The following is a 21068-nucleotide window of genomic DNA, read 5'->3' on the forward strand; positions in this document are numbered from 1 at the left end:
GCCGCTAGCGCCCGGCGCTCGGGTCTTTCCGCCTCTCCGCTGAGCCGCGCTTGTGCATGCGTCCTCCTTTCCTTCAAGCCTGTTTTGCCCCAAGCAACGACAACCGCTGGCTTGCGGGGCGGATTCCACAAGGCTTGGGACCGGTTTGCTATGCGGGTTGCACTTATGTATGCATGTATGTATTTATGTATGTACAGAGACAAAGTCCTAAGGGAACTCGACATCAGGTGTAACGCAACTTGAGCTGCGTGGCTTTGGTCACCGCATTTGCGCTGAGGATTGGCCGGGCAGCATCACTGCCGGGAGCTTTGCCAGGCTTCCAAGGCAGGGTGGGTGAACATGTGAAGGGCCCGTAGGCTCGTCACGTACCTCCTGTATGGGCCCCGAACCTGCTTAAGGGGCCCATATGGGGCAGCGCGTTGGGGCCCCGGGGCAGCCCGTTGGGGCGCGTTGGGGCTGGTGCTTTCCAGCTCTGATGCTCGCTGCTGGTTGCAGATGATAGCAAGCCGGTGTGGCCTAATGTACACGCGTTGATTCTCGCAGGTTGCCGCGTGCCGTGATGACGGTGCACACTGCGCATTGCGGCCCTGCTATTGGTCGCTATTGCAATTGCGTCTTACATGTTGGATGTGGGAAGATGGGGGGGGCGCCTGGGCGGCCAATCTCCGAAAACAAGGGACGCCAGCGGGAGGCAATGATGGCTAGCTATGTCCGGCATGGACGAGGTTTTGAGCAGCTTTGTGACCTGACTTGAGACGTTGGGGGCTCTGGAGCTGTGTCCAGGACGGATTCCCCCCCTGCGGCTGACGTGACCGTGTGGGGGTAGGGGCTGGCTTACGTTGGATGTGCTTTACGTCGCTGCGTTACATCGCTTTACCGGCAGCTGCTCTAACCGTGTCTGGTGTATGCGTGTCTGGAATTTTCCTTACATGTGGCGATTAATTATTTCACTCCGTGTCCAGGAATTTAGTTTCCAGGAGGTTGGTGCAATGCATCCAATGCGACTTGCAGAAGCAGAGGGTCGACTGAGGTAGCCTGTGTGACAGTCCTCTCCGGCTACAGCTAGGAAAAATTAAGTGTTGTGAATGTACCTCTACCGCGAAAACCATTCCCCCCGCAAAGCCCGCCATCCTACAGCTGCAATGCTTAAATGCTTCCCTAGGCTCCTACCACCGTTTCCCTAGCCCCATACTATGCCCCGAACACACCCAAGCAACCACAGGTGCTTCCCCGGCCCGCACGTCCAAGCCAGGCACGCCAACGATGATGGGCCAGCAGAGCAAAGATCACAGAGGGCGTGTTAGCCACGCGCGGGTACACCTATCAGCCATTTACCGGCAGGGTCCGCACCTGTGTACGTTTCAGGGCTCTCAAAGGCTTGGCTGGGCACCGGCTCGACGCGGGCCAGCCGGTTACGCACACACATATCGACCGACCCGAAAGCCACTTTAAGTCAGGATAAAGGCCGGGGCCCCGATTGTGTCCCAGTATGACTTACGGAGTCGGGAGATGCCTGTACCCATCTTTTCCCCTCCTATCTCATATGCGTGGCCCGGAGCGCATCCTTGCAGCTTTGCACCGCCTGCCGTACCGGTTGCCCATTGCCTTGGGGATGGTGAGCTGACGCTTGCAGCTGGTCATTCAACAGATCAACGACTACCCGGTCGGGTATTAGCTTGTTTGCTTAGTTGTATGCATGGACATATGCACACAGCTGGGGGGAAATATGTAAACAAAATTTCGCCTTGGAACTTCATAATTCAATCATCCAGAGAGGATCGTCGGACCCACCCACCTGCCGTACGGTGCCGTACATACGGCATGCGTACACACAAATAAGCTACGCCAAACCAATCCAGGAAACCAATCGCCTTCTTATCACATAACATATCCCATACCACCAGTTTCGAGTGAAAAAACACCATTGAAATAGAACCAAAGATTTTCCCTCCACCGCATGCCTGGATGCCCCACAGCCCTTGTCGCCAATGGTTAACCAAAGACAGGTATCAGTCGCCCAACCTTATGCTCGCACGTGTGCAACGGTCATGAACGTCCATCCGTAGGCTGCGGCCCCCACACGCCTGCCAGGACCAGGGTCATCTGGGTCATAAAATCGCACATCATCCCCACATACATACACCACAACGGCAGGGCTACACAAATCAGACAATGGTGAGAGACCATGAGCCTAAGGGTTCCCGGTGAAGGGAGACTGACTGGAAGCTGCAGTTTGAAAAGCCCCGAAACTTTGGAAGGGGCCCCGAATTTTGTATCACGCCCGCAAAATCTGGTCCGGCCTTCCCCGAAATTCAGAGAGCACGTACAAATTTCAGAAAGTTTTTTGACCCCTCCCCGAACAAAGCGATCACGAACTATAAGTAGCACTACGGTATTGTCTTGCCCTTGCTTTATAAGGTGATGACCGCATGGTCGCGGCCCATGGCCGTTGCCAGCCCTGTATATCTTTGCGTATACTCGGTCGCAAAATGTGCAGTTATGGTGCAAAGGACCAATGTGCATCGGTACTGCATTACCCGCTGTACCCGATGTTAAGAAGTCGGCTGAATTGGACGCGCGCTGCAGCGATTGTGCATACACTTTATTTACATAGTGGCAGGCGCGCGCAACAGCCTGCCTAGAATTGACATCGAAGAGTTTCTTCATACGTAACAATGCCATGGCTTCGTTCCTGCAAATGCCGCTGCTTTTCTTTGCAATACTTGGCCCTGCCTCCTCTGTATTACTGCAGTATTAACATTTACGTGAGACAAATGTTATCCCGCGTTTTTATTATTCCTGCATGCGCGCTACCTCCCAATCTACACCCACGCGAGCGGCAACACCTTGCTCCATCCTTAACGTAACCTACATCTGCATCGACACCCCCCAGCAAGTCAATTGTACCCGTGTCGCCGCTCGCCCGCATTTGCAGGGCAGTGGCATGAACAAATGTTGCACAATTTCATTGCCGCATACCGCTATGCATATGTAGATAAGACATCTTAAGGCAAACTCTGCACAATGTGCTGTACAAGCTGCTTGTATGTTCCTCAAACACGACACACCCTGCCCTGCGTTATGCGCGGGCGCACTCCTTCTTAACCAGAGAGCTGCCCCAAAATTAACTACGAAATTGTATGGTGGATGACCCCCTGACTCTCCGTTATGTACTTGGCGGCAGGACATTTTCAGCGTACTGGCCTTGGACATTCCCAGGTGGAGAGTAGCGGCAAACTTGGAACTGCTGACCGCCGTTGCATGTGGCGACAGCACAACCTAGGTCCGTCGAAGCCTTCCAGATTACCTGGAACAGACGAGGGCAATCTGTTAATCTCGAGTCGTCAAAACGGGTGAATCTATACGGATTATGACAATATACAGCAATCTTAGTGTACCAGAAGTCGAAGCGCCGTTTCAAGCCCGAGGCCATGAATGGCCTATCCTTATGAAAAGAAAAGATCAGGCTGGATTAGTAGGGTGCGATATAGCTTCAGCGACTGGAGGGACAAGCCCACAGTCCAATGTCACGTTAACGTACAACATGCCAATGCCACGTGTGGGTGCACGCAAATTACCTGGGTGAAATGTCCCACAGAATGCCAGTCGGCGGGCTGAGAGACACCGTACGCGTAGCCAGCACCCTCAGAGTAGTAGGCATCGATAGCGGACTTGGCATCAGAGTAACCCCAAGCAAGATTTTCACCTGTTGAAGTAAGGTGCCAGTTGTAATATGCAGTGGGGTAGTACAACAGCCGCACGGTTTTAATATTATTAAAAAAAATTTCAGGGCGAAGCAAAAAACACCGCTAAGCTAATGCAACTAATGCGGTTATAGGTTTATTGTGGCTACCAAAGCCGATAATAGAAGAAAAGAAATAATAGTCGATGCCTACCTCCTAAATTACTACAAGCGTTTTAAAAACGAGATCAGAATTTAGGATTAACTCGCACACACCATGTGTGCCCTAGAGGTTAGGCAAGACGTTTCGTACTAGACTCGCCTTCGCCGCTGGCGACGTTATTGGCATGCTCGAACACGCAACGGTTAGCCCAAGCTTGCGCATCTGCCTCGAGGGTTGACGACCAGCGCAGAGGTGCGGTCGACTGGTGCCTTGACCTGTAGTAATTGTGTGTGTCCAGAGACTGCTGCGCATACGCGGCTGCAATGTATAGTGGGCATGAAAACAGGGAAGTGGTGCTTAGGGTAACCGGGTAAAATGCGGGTCAAGGACATAAAACGTAGCTGTCGTAGTTGCGGGTCAGCACTTAGGGGACAGGATGGCCGGAAATGACGGTGCTGTGTATTATGGTTGAAACCCTGTAAATGTACTTGGGACACGGCGCGTATCGACATCCCATGACATGCTTGTATGATGTGGGTCAGGCCGTGGGCGGGGAAGTCCATCATGGATGATCCTGGCAATCACTCAAAACTGAGAAGGACTAAGTAGCAAAACGGAAGCCACAAGGCACGCAAAACATTCACGGCATTGCAATTGCTGAAATACGCGTCGACGTGCGCTTCGTAAGGAACATGCATGTACCTAGACCGGATGATGGCGACGTGGTCGGCGCCTGGACTTGCGGCTGCTGCTGCTGCTGCTGCTGCTGCTGGGGTTGTTGCTGTTGTTGCTGTTGCTGCTGCTGCTGCTGTTGCTGGGGTTGTTGCTGCTGCTGCTGTTGTTGCAGCTGATTCCCTGCATTTGCGGAAGTATGATGCGGTTGAGTTGTCACTACGGGTTAAAGCGAATGTCGGTGTTGAGGCCAGGCCGTGCAACAACAGCAGGTCATAGCAACACCCATGTAATTGAGTCTCAAGAGCAACGTAAATGCACACAATCCTTGTCACAACAGCGATCAGCCAGGGAGCAAGCCCACCCACATTGTTGAGTAAACTGCGCGGCTGCGTTGCCGCCGGTAAGGCCGCTCTGAAAAGCGTTGGGCACGGAACCAAACACGTTGCTTGTTTGCTGTTGTTGTTGCTGGCCGAAGACCTGCTGAACTTGTTGGAGCTGCGGCTGTGTGACCCAGTTGCTTGTTTGCGAGGTCCTATCCTGCTGACTCCAGGACGTGGCAGATTGCTGGGAGGAGCCTGATCCTGAAGACCACGCTGAAGCGGACGATGACCCCGAGCCGGAAGAAGAGGCAAAACTGTAAGCCTGATGGAGCGCGCGGCGAGGTACGGAACCTGGAAAAGTATCGGCCACACCGCGAGGTTATGAGGTTTATCATTATGGTTTGGCTTTTTAAGCGAAGATGAACAATAGATTAAGCTGGACTAAGAAAGGAACAAGAAAGAAATCGAAGGACGGCAAAGCGCGCGCAGTCGGCGGCAATGAAGAGCTGCCGCAAAAGTGTTCCGACTCAATGTGCCGGGGCGCGTTGATTGTGTACCTTGCGAGACGGCAGGGGAACACGCGGCCAGCAGCACCAACGGCGCAAGCACCAAGCTGACGGAGCGTGCTATCGTTTTCATTTTTGACACAGTTCTGGCAACAGTCGACAGAAAAATTCGGGAAGAAATCCGCCCACCGATTAATAGATAAGAATGATCACAAAAAGGCGGCCTCGTTTCCGTTGAAGTGAACCTTCGGAACAAGGCGGTGGCTATACTACGGAAGCAAATCCGCCTTATAACCCCCCGCCTAACCATATAGGGCCCCACGGTGTACGGGATTCAAAATAGTCAGCACCTGCCTACAATCTGACATGCATGCATGCTCAATTTCTTCCCATTTTGCGTAAAACCAAAGCGCTGCGCTGGCTGGGTTAGGCCGCGTGCGTGCGTATGTGCTCCTGCGCTCTTTCTATGTTGCAACGCGGACACATCACCCCGTGCATCCAACACCTTGCTGGATTCAAATTTAGACACGTTCGGCTTTTCCCGTGATGTTAGTCGTGGCTTGTCACGCTCTCGGCAGCCGAGGCCGGAAGCTCCGGGAGATTGGTACCCTTCTGCTAGCACCTGGGATTCCCCTGGTGAAAAATTAGTGTGATTGCATACCTACACAATTTGACTTTTGAGATAGGTGTTGCCCGGCCAGCCGCTCCAAGCTCTCTCACTAAAATGTGTGTGTGGTTGTTACAGTGGGCTCCAGACTCCCGAAGAGTAGAGCCATCGGGCCAGCTGGCCGTGCACTGCAGTAGAGACTAATATACCAAAAGATTATCATCTCAGATAATTAACCTCTCATCGGTAACCGCTCTCGCGAACAAATCAATTTGCCAGATATAATCCTCAAAAAGGGGTGATGTGCGCCAACGGATTCCCAACCTTTTCGTGGAATTCCTAAAGCTGCGAAACCCTGAATGCGGCCCCAAAAATCAACAATAACTCGACAAATTGCTTCTTCCGTAAGGGAAGGACCAGGTAACAGTGCCGGGTTGGTTTTCATGTTTGCAGCCATATAACGTCTCCCATGCTCCATGGCTGACACCGCAGCAAGAGCCACAACATCCCAAACACATTGTTGCACTGATTGTGGGGCTTGGATAAGCCAAAGTTGCTCCCTTGAGACTGGCAATCCTATTGAAAGAGTAAGTTGATCTGCTATTGCCTGTGCCACCGGACAGGCCCAGAAATGATGATAGCGAGGGGATACACCTCCCACTGAACCTATTGGATAACCTCCACAACCACATATCGTTGGGCGCGACATCCTAAGATGGGAATTTCCTAACATAGGCACCCCATCAACCGCAAGACGCCAACAAATCTCTTTTTGTTCATTTTCCCACCGTAAATGAAACCATAAACGATGGAATGTCCGTTGCAAAAGAAGAATAGCTTCATCCAATATCTCAGAAGAACCCGTCGCCTCTTTGATGAAAAGGGTATGGGCCACACGGCGAGCCATCGAAAAAGGTGAAAGTTGCATATTAGTCGCTATTTTAACGGATAATTGTTGGAATCGGATTGGAGGCCCTACACCCCATCTCCAACCAAGCCTCGACACTAGGGTTTGAGTAACCGACTCAATAGGGGGCACCATCGCTTCCCTAGATTCTACACTCAGCGGCAACAAAAGACTAGCCGCCTGTCTCCAATTCGCTGGAATATCATCTAGAAGAGCGGCAATAGCATCCATACATTCCTGCCATTTACGATAGGTGCACAGGGATTTAGCTAGTGGGGTTTGCGGTTGGAGGTATTTATCCACTATTTGATGCCAAGCCTTGCGTATTGCTAGGCCTGCTTGGTCCGTTGCATTCATAACTCCATCCAAGGCCTCTCGCGCGCAAAGAACATCTCCCAACGTATGCAATGCTTTACAGCCCAGGAGGGCTTGATGACGAAATTCTAGTCCCGGGCGGATGTTATCTAACTGGACATTCAATTTTTTTTCTGGAAGAACAGGGTTTCCCCACAATGGCAAATTCCAACACCACGCATTAGGAACTAACGGGTGGTCATCAACATCTTCCACTGGGGGAAGGTATGCCAACGCTGTCACAATGCGCTGAACATCTGGCGGTAAAACGATTAATCCAAACCTAAAATGACGCAGCTGCCAGCTTGCATAATGTTTACTCCCATCCAGGTTCATTTTTTCGTCACAAAATTTAATCCAAATAGTTTATTCAGCGCTCCTGCCCGTAAACGTAGCAAGAAGCGCACCTGGCTGCATTCCGGCATTTGCAATACAGATATACCCATAGCGTGCCGCGTACCTCCCAGTACCAGTGTAGTCGCCACTCGTGTATGCGATGTATTTTAGATACTACCTCATAGTTGTGACAATTCTATTTTACCATTACCGCCTGAGAGCGCGCTTTTACAAGCAAGGGTACCCGTAGACCGGTCGTGTGCGTGCATGCGTAAAGAGCAACTCCTACAACCAGTTCGGCTCCTTTCCGCATTTTTTTGTGGCTGAAAATCTATCCAGACATCGCGCGACTGGCTAAGGCGCTCCTGAATCCAATTTGGTGAATTCTCTGTTTCGTTTGTACACATGTTATCGGGGCCTCACGCAAGGTCATTGCAGGGCGTTTGTCAGTTCCTGGCCATCTAAGCCTGTTGGAGATTTGGGCATTAACGACACAGTAGGTGGAATGGCGATTCAATCCCTTTGTTGTAGCGGTGTCGACGTTTCCGCCCCGACTTCCGACAGATAAGGTTCCGCCACATCATGAGCAATGGATGAACCGGCTAGTACCAGAAGCAAGGGCCTCCAGGGACGTTTAGCAAAGGGCAGGACGGATGTTGGCCATGTGCATATGGATAAGTAACGAATTAAGTAAAGGAATCGTTGCTGGGGTTAATCGCGCGCGGTGTACGGCGCCGGGCGTAAAATCTTCCGTCACACACATTTAGAGCCCCAACATTCTCTCAAAGTAAGCAAGCTACTTTGACGCAACCCTCTGAAGTCGTGATTTGTAAAGTATTATTCAAGTCCTGGCGTCGCACACACACGTGCGCTGTAGAGCTGTTTCTTCCCCGATGCCCGGCTGTGCTTATTGATAGCAAGCTTCGCCCAGCGCGCGCCCACACGTGATCAAGACACCGCAACACTCTCGCGAAAGCTTCATCAATTCAAATTATTCCCATATAGTCTGGGTACGCAAAATAACACTCCAGTGACTCTTATATTAAATGGGAGGCAGGCCTCTCCGGCTTGCGTTCCCGGCTACCTCGCTTTTCCTCGTGCTATGCTCGAGCTGGGCACAAGTTGGCTTGCCATTAACAACTGAGGCTGAGGACCGAAGCAGCAGTACTAGCCATATTAAGCAACGCTATGGAAGGCATCTTCGTGGCGCAGCAAGCTCAAGCAGCCCATTATTCGCAGCGGACTCACAGCAAAGAGTAGCGCACACTCCACCGGGCGCGCCTTCATCCTCACAGCGCAAGCTAGCAGCCATATCGTCAAAGTCGCAGCCAGCCAAGCCGGTAACGACGACGAAACTGGTTGACTTGTACTCCCTCGTCGAGACGGCGCTCAACCTCAAATCCCAGAACCCCAACGCGACCGTGAGCTTCTCTCTTCCGCCGGGCGTGTTGCACGCGGGCATCGGAAGTGGCTCCTCCTACAGCCCCGGAAGCTTCTCTGCCGCGGCTGAGGACGAAGAGATCGCCGATATGACTTCGCCTCTCAGCGGTGCCGCGTCAACAGTCCTGGTCAACGCATCGACGGGCACGTACTATAAAGCTGGCATCGAGGTGGGTCATAAGGAGCAAGCGCGCTCAGAGCACAAATTGCACCGTGATCTGTTGGGATCCATCGTCAAGTTATTATCCTTTATTTTTCACACGTCGTAACCGTCAGGACAACCTGCTAGGCTTTATTTTACCTTTCTATTAGTAGAAGCAACAAAAACCATAAATTCTGTACAGTTGGGTCGGTTGCGTTGCGGCCAGGGCGCATAGAAGTTATTTCCATCGCTTCCCATCTGAGTCAAGGATTCGGATCGTGTGGCAATCGTGCATCCATCTACCCTATTCCATTTGGGTCATGCGGCAATCGCTTATTGCGTGCGTGCTCTCCATTCGGCCCCCGTCGATTACAAATCTGACGATCGGGTCATGTGGCAAGTTCCCCATCTGGGTCAGGTACAAAACAAAAGTCGCATTTGGCCGCTTGGGAGGTGTCTTATACTAGTGCTGCGGCCCGATAAGTCCCCAATACAATTGTTGTTCCCCAACCCAAATGGGAAAACTGCCGAGCGACCAGTTGCAGGCATGACCCAGATCGGAAAGTACCCTACACAGCCGCCTCGCAAACCTTGAGGAGAGCATGGTCGAGATGTAGATACTCCCCCATCGGGGTCGGGCTCATGTCTGGCGACCGAACTGTACATAAGAGCCAGATGTTGCGCCACCATTTCACCAGCGACCTGATGACGCCGCCTACCGATTGCCGCCAAATAACCCCAGCAGCAGCTGGAAAGAAACCATCAATTCCATAAAGTTTGCCGCTGCTGTAGGCTTTTTTCCTTGTACGTTTACCACACTTTTGTAATGCGGCTTCTCCGCATCACCCGATATGTATGCCTGGGGCACCTTTACTATGCTTCACTGCAGAACGACGCAGTCGAGCTCATGCGCATGCTTATCCAAGTGATGAGGCAAAACTCCGGTTCAAGCGTCACGATTACGTTGCGGGACACCGGCGCTGTAGCGCCCGGAGAAAGCCCGTTGCAGGTGTCCGTCAGCCTCGACGGCGACTTCAGCGGACAATACGGCACGCCGGTGGTCAGCCGGGACGATGGGGACGGCGCGATCTCCGGCCCAGATGCTACCCTGCCATCGCCGGCCGCAGCGGGGCCCCAGCCAAGTTCGCCTAGCAAACGCGACACGGCGGGCCCATCTCAGCTGCCTGCACAGCCCGGCGCTCTGCCGCCGCCTGCAAGCCCACTGCCAGATGATGTCATGTCGGCACCGTCGCCACTTTTACCTCTGCCGTCATCGCCGCCGCTGCAGCTGCCACAGTCGCCTTTACCGAAGCTCTCTCAGCTGCCAACGCCGTCACCGCCGCCAATAGCGCTTGCAGTGCCGTCGCAGCTGCTTGCATCGCCGGTGCCGGTGCCGCCGCTTCAGTCACCGCCGCCGCTGCCGCTTGCATCGCCGTCGCCGGTGCCGTATCCGCCACCATCGGCGGTGCTGCTTCCGTCACCGTCGCCGTCGTCGCTGCCCTCATTGCCGCTTCAGTCACCGCTGCCGCTTGCATCGCCGTCGCCGGTGCCGTATCCGCCACCATCGGCGGTGCTGCTTCCGTCACCGTCGCCGTCGTCGCCGGCCCCATTGCCGCTTCAGTCACCGTCACCGGTGCCGCTTGCATCGCCGTCGCCGGTGCCGTATCCGCCACCATCGGCGGTGCTGCTTCCGTCACCGTCGCCGTCGTCGCCGCCCTCATTGCCGCTTCAGTCACCGTCACCGGTGCCTCTTGCATCGCCGTCGCCGGTGCCGTATCCGCCACCATCGGCGGTGCTGCTTCCGTCACCGTCGCCGTCGTCGCCGGCCCCATTGCCGCTTCAGTCACCGTCACCGGTGCCCCTTGCATCGCCGTCGCCGGTGCCGTATCCGCCACCATCGGCGGTGCTGCTTCCGTCACCGTCGCCGTCGTCGCCGCCCTCATTGCCGCTTCAGTCACCGTCACCGGTGCCTCTTGCATCGCCGTCGCCGGTGCCGTATCCGCCACCATCGGCGGTGCTGCTTCCGTCACCGTCGCCGTCGTCGCCGGCCCCATTGCCGCTTCAGTCACCGTCACCGGTGCCGCTTGCATCGCCGTCGCCGGTGCCGTATCCGCCACCATCGGCGGTGCTGCTTCCGTCACCGTCGCCGTCGTCGCCGCCCTCATTGCCGCTTCAGTCACCGTCACCGGTGCCTCTTGCATCGCCGTCGCCGGTGCCGTATCCGCCACCATCGGCGGTGCTGCTTCCGTCACCGTCGCCGTCGTCGCCGCCCCATTGCCGCTTCAGTCACCGTCACCGCTGCCGCTTGCATCGCCGTCGCCGGTGCCGTATCCGCCACCATCGGCGGTGCTGCTTCCGTCACCGTCGCCGTCGTCGCCGCCCTCATTGCCGCTTCAGTCACCGTCACCGGTGCCTCTTGCATCGCCGTCGCCGGTGCCGTATCCGCCACCATCGGCGGTGCTGCTTCCGTCACCGTCGCCGTCGTCGCCGCCCCCGTTGCCGCTTCAGTCACCGTCGCCGGTGCCGCTTGCATCGCCGTCGCCGGTGCCGTATCCGCCACCATCGGCGGTGCTGCTTCCGTCACCGTCGCCGTCGTCGCCGCCCTCATTGCCGCTTCAGTCACCGTCACCGGTGCCTCTTGCATCGCCGTCGCCGGTGCCGTATCCGCCACCATCGGCGGTGCTGCTTCCGTCACCGTCGCCGTCGTCGCCGGCCCCATTGCCGCTTCAGTCACCGTCGCCGGTGCCGCTTGCATCGCCGTCGCCGGTGCCGTATCCGCCACCATCGGCGGTGCTGCTTCCGTCACCGTCGCCAGTGCCCCTTGCACCACCGTCGCCGCGTCATCCTCCGTCGCCGTTGTCGCCAGTATTTCCGCTGACATTAGCGTCACCGCTGCAGCTGCCATCCATACCAATGTCGCCAATGCCGCAGCCTTCGCCGCCTCTGCTGCAGCTGCCATCACCATTACCGCTACTGTCAACGTCAACCTCAGACACGGAACTACCGCTTCCGCCGGCGGGCATCCCAACCACGTCACCGTCGTCCTGAAGTGCCGCATCGCCGAGCCCGTCGCAGCTTGGCAGCCCGCCATCGTATGCGGATGCGTCGGCTCCGCCGTCGCCGTCGTTGTACGGATCTCTGCCGCCGCCGCAGACCGCAAGTCCACCGGCCTATCCGGAAGTGCCGCTGCGTCCGCCGTCGCAGCTTGGCAGCCCGCCATTGTATGCGGATGCGTCGACTCCGCCGTCGTTGGCGTTGTACGGATCTCTGCCGCCGCCGCAGACCGCAAGTCCACCGGCCTATCCGGAAGTGCCGCTGCGACCGCCGTCGCAGCTTGGCAGCCCGCCATTGTATGCGGATGCGTCGGCTCCGCCGTCGCCGGCGTTGTACGGATCTCTGCCGCCGCCGCAGACCGCAAGTCCACCGGCCTATCCGGAAGTGCCGCTGCCACCGCCGTCGCAGCTTGGCAGCCCGCCATCGTATGCGGATGCGTCGGCTCCGCCGTCGCCGTCGTTGTACGGATCTCTGCCGCCGCCGCAGACCGCAAGTCCACCGGCCTATCCGGAAGTGCCGCTGCCACCGCCGTCGCAGCTTGGCAGCCCATCGTATGCGTATGCGTCGACTCCGCCGTCGCCGGCGTTGTACGGATCTCTGCCGCCGCCGCAGACCGCAAGCCCACCGGCCTATCCGGAAGTGCCGCTGCGACCGCAGTCGCAGCTTGGCAGCCCGCCATCGTATGCGGATGCGTCGACTCCGCCGTCGCCGTCGTTGTACGGATCTCTGCCGCCGCCGCAGACCGCAAGTCCACCGGCCTATCCGGAAGTGCCGCTGCGACCGCCGTCGCAGCTTGGCAGCCCGCCATCGTATGCGGATGCGTCGGCTCCGCCGTCGCCGGCGTTGTACGGATCTCTGCCGCCGCCGCAGACCGCAAGTCCACCGGCCTATCCGGAAGTGCCGCTGCCTCCGCCGTCGCAGCTTGGCAGCCCGCCATCGTATGCGTATGCGTCGACTCCGCCGTCGCCGGCGTTGTACGAATCTAATGCCGCCGACGCAGCCTTCAACCCCAGCGTCTGTACCTCAATCGTCCGCGTTCCCACCTTCATTTTGCCCGCAGTCGCCTTTGCGGCCTGCTGCCAGCCCGCCATCGCCGCCTGCTCTCAGTCCACCTCCCTTAGAACCAGCTGCGCCGGCGCCGGCGCCGCAGCCCAGCCCCTCACTAGCACATTCCCCCTTGTACTACTCGTCGCCTGCACCAGCGGGTCAGCTGGACAGCGTCCCATCTCCGCCACCTTCCGCCGCAGCGCCCTCATATCCTAGTGAGCTTGGTATCCGGCCACCTGCCTACGCACCTGCGATGCCCACATCAGGCCGGTCGGCCTCTCCGGGCCAGCATCCGCCCATGTACGGCTCTCCTGCTCCTATCCAGCGCTCTTCCTCTTCGGCGGGAAGGCCAGCCGTCGCGAGCAGTACACCGCCGCCAAGCTACGTCCCGGCGCCGTCGCTTGCTCTCACCTGGCAGCTACCCAACCCCGCACCACTGGCCTCACCGCCCTCAGTTCTGGAGCCCGCAGAACCTCCGGCACCGCCATCCGGCGGCGTGCCGATGGGGTGGCAGCCACCCAGCCCCGCGTCACTGGCCTCACCGCCCTTAGTTCTGGAGCCCACAGAATCTCCGGCACCGCCGTCCGACAGTGTGCCGATGGGGTGGCAGCCACCCAACCCCGCGCCACTGGCCCCGCAGTCGCTGCCTCCCGTTTCCCGCGGCGACGGACCAGCTGCCTACCAGCCATACAGCCCGCTGCCTGCACCCACCACGTCTCTGCCGCCGCCGGTCCCTGACTTGGCCTCGCCTTGGCCAGCGCTACTCAAATCATCGCCCAGCTCTCCCGGGGCTGTCTCTCCTTACCGGGGGGAGGAGGAACATTCGGCCAGTAGCCCACCGCCGCCTACGACGCCTTCGTCATCTCCTCTGCCTTCATCGCCTTTTCTCGTGCCGACTCCATGGTGGCAGTCACCTCTGCCATCGCCATCACTAGCAACACCGTCGCCAGCCTCCCGCCCCACGCTGCCGAGTCCTCCCTCTGTACCCCCCTCTTCGCCTCCACGTAAGTTGCAGCATGCGGTACTAAGCTTAAAAGAGGAAAGCGTGGCCCGCTCGTCTGCTCGTCACAACTAGCCGACCCCAAATGCTGTTGCTGTCCAATTTTTCCCCCATGTTTCCCCGCTTGCCCAGGAGATTCGCAATTGGAGTCGATTCGGACCCAGGTTCAGTTCCTCCTGGACCGCATCGTGGCCTCCAACCCGGGCAGCAGCTCGCAGCTGACCGTGACGCGCTCACGAAGCGCTGCGGGCCTTACGCTGCCAAGCGCGGCCGCGGCGGCAGCAGGTAGCGAGCCTAGTATTCCCCAGCAGCGGCAGCCCAGCACGACGGTGGCGACATTGGCTGCGAACACGCAGCAGTCGGCGGGCGGGACCGTTGCAAGCGGGCCTAGGCGCATGATGCTGCGCGGAAGTCCTGAACCCTGAAAAGGTGCGCGTTGTGGTGTGGTGTGGCCCATGATAGTTTAGGAGAGGGGACAGAATTGGACGGTGGTCGCGGGCCTCGGGCGCGACGGTGTGCAGGAACGCAAGCGAGAACTTGTGCAGAACACGCTTCAAATTAGGGAGGTATGTCGGTACGGTTTTTGAGCTTCCATCAGGACGTTACCATGGGAGCCGACCGGAGCCCCAGCGCTGGCTGCCACCCGCATACCAGCCCCAACAATGTTTAGCCCAGGAAAGGCCCCAAGAGGTTCCAAGGCCAGTCCTACTACCGCGGCCCAGACAGCCCCGAAGCCGCACCCCTCTCCCGCACCTCCCGAATGTTCCGCAACACTGCAAGGTTAATAAAACATCCATACCGGTTACTTGATTAGGCAATCCCAGCGCTGATAGTCTTCTCTCTTTTCCGCTATGCGCATTTGTTTGTGAGGGATGCGCAAATCTGTGAACGTCCAGGGGCCGTCTCGAGAGCGTCTCAGCAAGAGCGGAGCATCAACGGTTCACGGCCGGCGAGGGGCTGCATACCCGGGGATGCCTAGCGTCAAGTGCTGGTAGCCCTGACGGTAGGAGGGGAGCAGCGTACGAGGTTTGGTGGAGACGGGGATCTAGAAATGCGTACATAGGGGGGGAAGATTCGGATTCGTGCTGGTGATTTACGCCATTGTATGGATGGAGCTTATACCGCGCATATGCATTGGGGTTGCTGATCTGGCTGCTGCTGGGCAGACTGTGGAGGACCGACACGCACAGCCCGGTACCTCCGGTACAAAACGCAATTGTCGCAGCGTCGCAGCTGGCCGCTGAAAAGGCGTCTTTTAAGATGCTGGCGGAGCGCCTCAGCGTGTGTCGATAGTAGGCGATGTGTCTGCCGTTTTTATCTACAGCTGCTACGTGCCGGGTTCTGCGCGCATGTACGTTTGCCTGGCGCATGAAAACAAGTATGCGCGGTAGTGCGCCGCCCTAGATATAAGCACGGACCACTTATAACTGAACCAACAACAACCTCAGATAGGACCTCGCCGCATGGTGTCTACATCACACGCCTCCGCATGCGCGCAACGTATTGACCGGAAGGAATTGGCGCCGGGAATCTCGTTGTGGGAGTGCGTGGGGGCCGGGTCAACGGTGTGATATTTTCGTAGGACCGAAGGCAGGGCCGAACAGAGGGATCTTACACTAGTGGAAATATAATAATAAAAAACATGTTTGGAACGTGAGCTTATCTGACCTCGGGACGGGACGGGAGTCTGTTAGGCTACCCTAGGCTGCTGGGCGCATACATGTGACCCTTATCGCACGTGTGAGGTTACCTGTGCGCTTTACCCTTGTGGTTGCCGAAGTAAGGCCTGCTATGGGGAGCCTATGAACTAATGGAAAATGTAGATGACTTGCGTGTTCACGAGCACGGGGTTCAAGCACGGTGCTTGGCGATGTGGGACACTTGAATTCCGATTACGGTTTTCCTTATACGAGGCCTTTGCTTCCTGTCTGCTGGGTTATGTGTATATCCTTCTCGGAGGTTTGCAATATCAAAAGATGCTTCGGATGCTTCTGATGGATCCGAAAGGCACTGGCTGCGTATTGTGGTCGGGCCGCATTTGGCGTCCATGGATAGGCTGATTGACGGAATGAGACATGTGGTTAGCGTGGCAGAGTGCGGGAAATTTACATGTTGCGTGAGAATGCTTATTTTTGATATTGAATATTGACTTGATTGTTACGCAATGTGCTGTGCAACATAGGCTTCTTTGCGCATGCAGGATATATAGTTTAAAGTTGTGTCGGACGGTTCAATTTACGTAGGTAGGCCAGAAGGTAATGAGCAGAAGGTTATAATGGTTTTGCACAGGACAGATAAATGTCTTGGGAATAAATTATCCGCATACGGTAATGCTATCTGAGCGTTTTCATTACTTCGAGCCAAAGTTACGTTGAGATCGGGAGCTCTTCTAGGAGTGGGATTGCCGTATACGGCATATGCGTATGCGCAGGAGTAGTTGTATGCGCCATGTTTAGCGGATAGAAGTACATAGGCTTGGATTTCCTCTTGTTTTTTGCATTCTATCATGCATGCCATGACATTTCCAGCTGGGAGTGCCCCATGGGTGAGTCGCTAGGTGTTTTCGAGTTTGTGCGATGGACTTGAGCATGTTTCCAGGAAAAGGCAGTCGGAGGACATCAATAAGAAGATGAGATGGAAAAGCTTACTACACAAGTCGTTTTTGCTCATTCCGTGAGTGTGTCCGTTCCGCGTGTAGTAGGGCACGGTCGCCAACGTTGATGCACCGGTATTGTTTCCCCGAGGATGCAGGAAATTCGTATTGTGCAATCATATGACTATTTTGTGGACCTTTTTTCCATGGACCATCTCTTTTTAAGATGGTTCCACTTCCTCATGTAGTTCCTCTATTACTTTTGGTACCTCAGTTCCCCGGCGCATTAGAGGTGTGATGGAAATGGGCAGTTGTTTGTCAATCGAATCCGTGCTGTAAGCGGCAAGGTCAGAACGGCAAACAGATGCACTGAGCGCGAACTGTAAGCCTTTGAAATTCTCCATTCCACCTTTCCGAGCAGGAGCAATCAAGTGACTTCTTCCTTTTGCGGCTTTGCGTCATAAGGAAATGCTGCCTGAATGCTCACCGCGTCTGCCTGCGTGTGTGTTTATACCTCCTTCCCAAAGCTCTTTTGTTAGCAAAATCATAAATAGGATTCTGCAAACCGCCGCTGTACGTAGCCAAAGGCAAGCAAAGAACGCTTTAACGTTTGGATTGGATTTTGTAGTCACGCGTAGCCTGCGAGGGGCTAATCGCGTTTGCAAGCCCCTCTCGCTGGAGGGCGCCGATGACGTGCTCCTTCAGCACATGGAAGTCCGCACACAGCAGAGAGAGCACCACCGGGGAAAAGGATGACCGCACACTAAAACGCGGGGCTGATAACCTGTTGGTGATAAGAGTCATTCTGTGAACACATCACTCGCTCGTCTCGTTAAATCAAGAGAGGATTTACTAACGTAATAAACTGTATATAAACTTGCCGCAGCCAATCCTGATCTGGTGTCGTACTGGAATCCGAACCACTGAACAAAACAACCAAGGTGTCAAGCCTGAGTGCCACGCTTTACCAACAGCCGCAAAGCGTCGCGGGCGCGTAAGTCCGCAAAGGTGGTTGTTTTGTATCAGTGTGCCTATCCTGCCTGCCTAACCTAAAACGTGCCAAAACCAATTTTAATACCGTACTGCTGCTGCCTATGGAACAGTTTCTGTGAGCCACCCCTCCGCATCCATTGCATCTCTTCTCATCCAGTGCTGCATGCGTCATTAACTCTCAGCAGCAGCAGATCAAAAACTCACAACACCACATTGACTACACACCAGCATCCATACCTACTCATTAACGTCACCGCACGCTCGCGTTCAAAGCAGTATACGTTTGGTTACAGCGAATTCAAACAAATCGAGTGCATCAGCACACCACTAAGCAGCACACCTTCAACCCTCCACCGTGGACGTTGTGCGGGGTCGAATGGCGTCCATTCAAACATTCCCAGCCCCAGCCTTGGCCTAACCCACCCACCCCCTTAAGATTCGGTAGCGGGGTCCGCTACCCCGCTATTAAAGCTGCAGAGGTGCATTACGTGCCATCAGATGCGTCCAGCTCACTTCCGCTGAAAGATTCGCCATCCCAGCCGGCTCATCCTTAAACCCCTAACCGCTGTCGCTATCTGAGTCTGAGGAGGCCTGGTCCTCCTTTTTGTCCTTCTTGTCCTTCTTATCCTTCTTATCCTTCTTCTGCACGGGGAGAAAGTACGATATCGTCACATAAACCATAACCAAACACAAAGCCGCATATTGGATTGCAGCGTCACGATTGAAGCGGCAAAGACGACTCGCATGTCACGCCTGTATCAAGCCATATCTGAAGCCCGGGTCCAAACCACGGGAAAGTGAACGCAAGTATGCGCAAGGATTAACAGCCTACTCGACAAACCATATCCATTGGAAATGCATGGCACACGGACAGCGCACCTGAACCAACCCCTAATGCACAAGGCTAACAAGTTCCGGCAAACCCTCAAAACTACAACAGCTTCACTCCCGGAGAAAGTCATGGACCCACCAAACGGTTCCCCCTAATTGCACCACAGCAAAGCGCAAGGATACTTCTTAGCCTCGCTTATAAGGGCCCGCCAACCAAAGCTCTCTCTCGCACCTTCTTTTCCTTTTTATCTTTTTTCTCCTTGTCCTTCTTCTTATCCTTGTCCTTGTGCTTCTCCTTCTTGTCCTTGTGCTTATGCTTGCCGGTACTTATTGCCCCAGCCGCAGCTCCAGAGGCTGGAACCTGACCATTCGCCGCCGTTGCCGCCGCAGCGGGCGTCACTGCCACCGCGGCGGGCGCGGCCGGAGGAGCTGCTGCCGCCGCGGCGGGCGTTTCCATTTCCGTTAGCGGCCGCAACGCCGGCGGCGCCGTCGCAGGCGCTGCTTTGGCCGGCGCCGGCCCCAGCGCGGGCACCAGCGCCGCACCCGGCGTCTTCGCCTTGTCAGCCTTGCTGCTCTTGTGCTTGTGCCCTTCCTTTACGCTGCTCTTCTCCTTGTCCTTCTTGTCCTTCTTGTCCTTGTCTTTCTTGTGCTTGCTTTCTTTCGCTTTGGGTTCTTTCTCGCCCGCCGCCACAGGTGCTGTCGGTTCCCCTGCTGCCCCCACCGCGCCCCGGCCGTCCACCTCCATCTGTACCGCAGCTGCTGCCGCTGCCGCCTGCTCCTCCGTCGGCCGCGCCCTGCCCTCCAACACAGCCAGCACTGCCGCCTCCCGCCGGGCCGCTGCCATGGCAGCTAGGGCCTCCTCCAAACGCGCCAACGCATTCACCTCGTCCTCAGGCTCCCCAGCTGTGGAGCCGGTCTCCGGTGCCGCGACCTCCCGCAGCACCGTTAGCCGGCGGGAGATGGGCACAGCCTGCGTGTTGTTTAACAGGTTTTGTGAGGCTGCATGAAGCTTTTGGGGGTTCGGTTCTACCATAATGTTTCCCTAAGACACTGGCTGTTGCTGCATAAAGGGAGAGCTCCGGGCCTCCCAGCAGCGGGGAATCAAGTGATAACTGAAAAGGGCCAAGATGCGGGCAGACAGCCCCATACGCCCATATGTGCCAACCCGACACCTCCCCCGGTCCCGGCCCTTGATAGTCGGGTTCCAGGCAGTAAGCCACTCTATTTTGCAACACATACCCACCTGGTGTTAATGTTATTGACACCGTTGCCTTGCGGTTTAGCCACCGTGTCTCCCCGCAGTGCACCCCGGCCCCCTACCGCCCGTTCCCACCTGCGCTGCTCCCTCGTCATCGTCCAGAGGGCACACCGCCACAAGCTGCTGCGCCACGTCATTAGCCTCTAGCTGGATCTTGTACGGTGCACCTGGAGGGGAAGTACGCGGGGAACTCCAGGTCAAGCCAAGGTACCGCGACCGGGCACTGACAGGTAGAGATTCCCGCCAAGGATTAAAATTACTAGGCCAGGGACGTACCAGAGCCAGAGACAGGGGCTCACCATCTCGGCCTTTAAAGTTTGCCAACAGTTCAGATCCGGTCGCCCCCTTATCCAACGCGTTGAGGTCGAACTCAATGCTGCCCCCAGCTGCGAGGGTTTGCAGCGCCTGAGGATTTATTACGACGCAGCAGCAAGCATGACACCGGCGATTGCCAGGGCAAATCGGGCAGTGTCAATTATGTGGACATTGGTCCGCCGGGTCAATATTGGCAAGACCCGTGGTTCCGCAGCGGAAGGCTATCAAGGTAATCAGAATTATGCCACCCCGATAGCCCCAGTTCTTTTCCTTCCTCACCGCCGGATTAGGCAGTTGAATTAACCAAAGCTCCTGACGCCCAGCTGCCACCTCGGCGGGATCCACAACACATCGTTTGTCAACCGGGACGAAACCGTCCGGCACGACAAACCTACGAGGGAAATAAATGTAGGTTTGGGTGGAGTTTGAAGCTTGATGTCATTACTAAGGCTGCGCCTCTCAACCTTCAAGTCTGCTCACGGAAGCGCCGCCAGCCGCAATAAGCCGGTGATGCCTACCTGCGCTTCGAAGGTCGTTCGTCTATCTTAAATCGCACTTGCGGGTTATCCTGCGGCGGCGCTCCATCTTTGTCGGCTCCTGAACGCTTGCGTTTGCTCTTTGCTTGACCGGCAAGACTACTCATTTTTACAGTCACGGTAGAGATCAATGCGATGCGATTTTACGTCTTAGCATGATGAATCTGGAAAGGTTTATTTGTAAAGGTGGAGCACAGTAAGGTCTATCAGCAACCTGGACTTGAAAAGGATGAATCAACGCACCTACCTTACACACACGGATGCCACCAAGCTGCCTTTGCGATGGGAACATGGGATAGTTCGGTTTGG

At 56.1% G+C, this 21068-nt stretch overlaps 3 protein-coding genes across 3 annotated transcripts; 1 reads left to right on the forward strand and 2 right to left on the reverse strand.

Moving 5' to 3' along the window:
• Nucleotides 1–3166: 3166 nt before the first annotated feature.
• On the reverse strand, nucleotides 3167–5479 carry VOLCADRAFT_94353 (uncharacterized protein; the record flags this gene model as incomplete). Its single annotated transcript, XM_002953616.1, has 4 exons — nucleotides 3167–3307; nucleotides 3579–3706; nucleotides 4886–5113; nucleotides 5398–5479. The coding sequence occupies 4 exons, from the start codon at nucleotides 5477–5479 to the stop codon at nucleotides 3167–3169; spliced, it is 579 nt and encodes a 192-aa protein (XP_002953662.1).
• A 3117-nt stretch (nucleotides 5480–8596) lies between these two features.
• Nucleotides 8597–14658, forward strand: VOLCADRAFT_94354 (uncharacterized protein; the record flags this gene model as incomplete). Its single annotated transcript, XM_002953535.1, has 7 exons — nucleotides 8597–9160; nucleotides 10022–10192; nucleotides 10260–10371; nucleotides 11309–11454; nucleotides 12208–13391; nucleotides 13450–14237; nucleotides 14366–14658. The coding sequence occupies 7 exons, from the start codon at nucleotides 8597–8599 to the stop codon at nucleotides 14656–14658; spliced, it is 3258 nt and encodes a 1085-aa protein (XP_002953581.1).
• Nucleotides 14659–18367: 3709 nt separating this feature from the next.
• On the reverse strand, nucleotides 18368–21006 carry VOLCADRAFT_106016 (uncharacterized protein). Its single transcript, XM_002953617.1, has 6 exons — nucleotides 20742–21006; nucleotides 20503–20614; nucleotides 20208–20313; nucleotides 19984–20075; nucleotides 18883–19620; nucleotides 18368–18461 (listed from the first exon to the last, which is right to left on the reverse strand). The coding sequence occupies exons 1-6, from the start codon at nucleotides 20864–20866 to the stop codon at nucleotides 18378–18380; spliced, it is 1257 nt and encodes a 418-aa protein (XP_002953663.1). The 5' UTR covers nucleotides 20867–21006; the 3' UTR covers nucleotides 18368–18377.
• Between the last annotated feature and the right edge of the window lie 62 nt (nucleotides 21007–21068).

Source organism: Volvox carteri, assembly GCF_000143455.1.
Source record: "Volvox carteri f. nagariensis unplaced genomic scaffold VOLCAscaffold_37, whole genome shotgun sequence".
Taxonomy (NCBI): Eukaryota; Viridiplantae; Chlorophyta; class Chlorophyceae; order Chlamydomonadales; family Volvocaceae; genus Volvox; species Volvox carteri.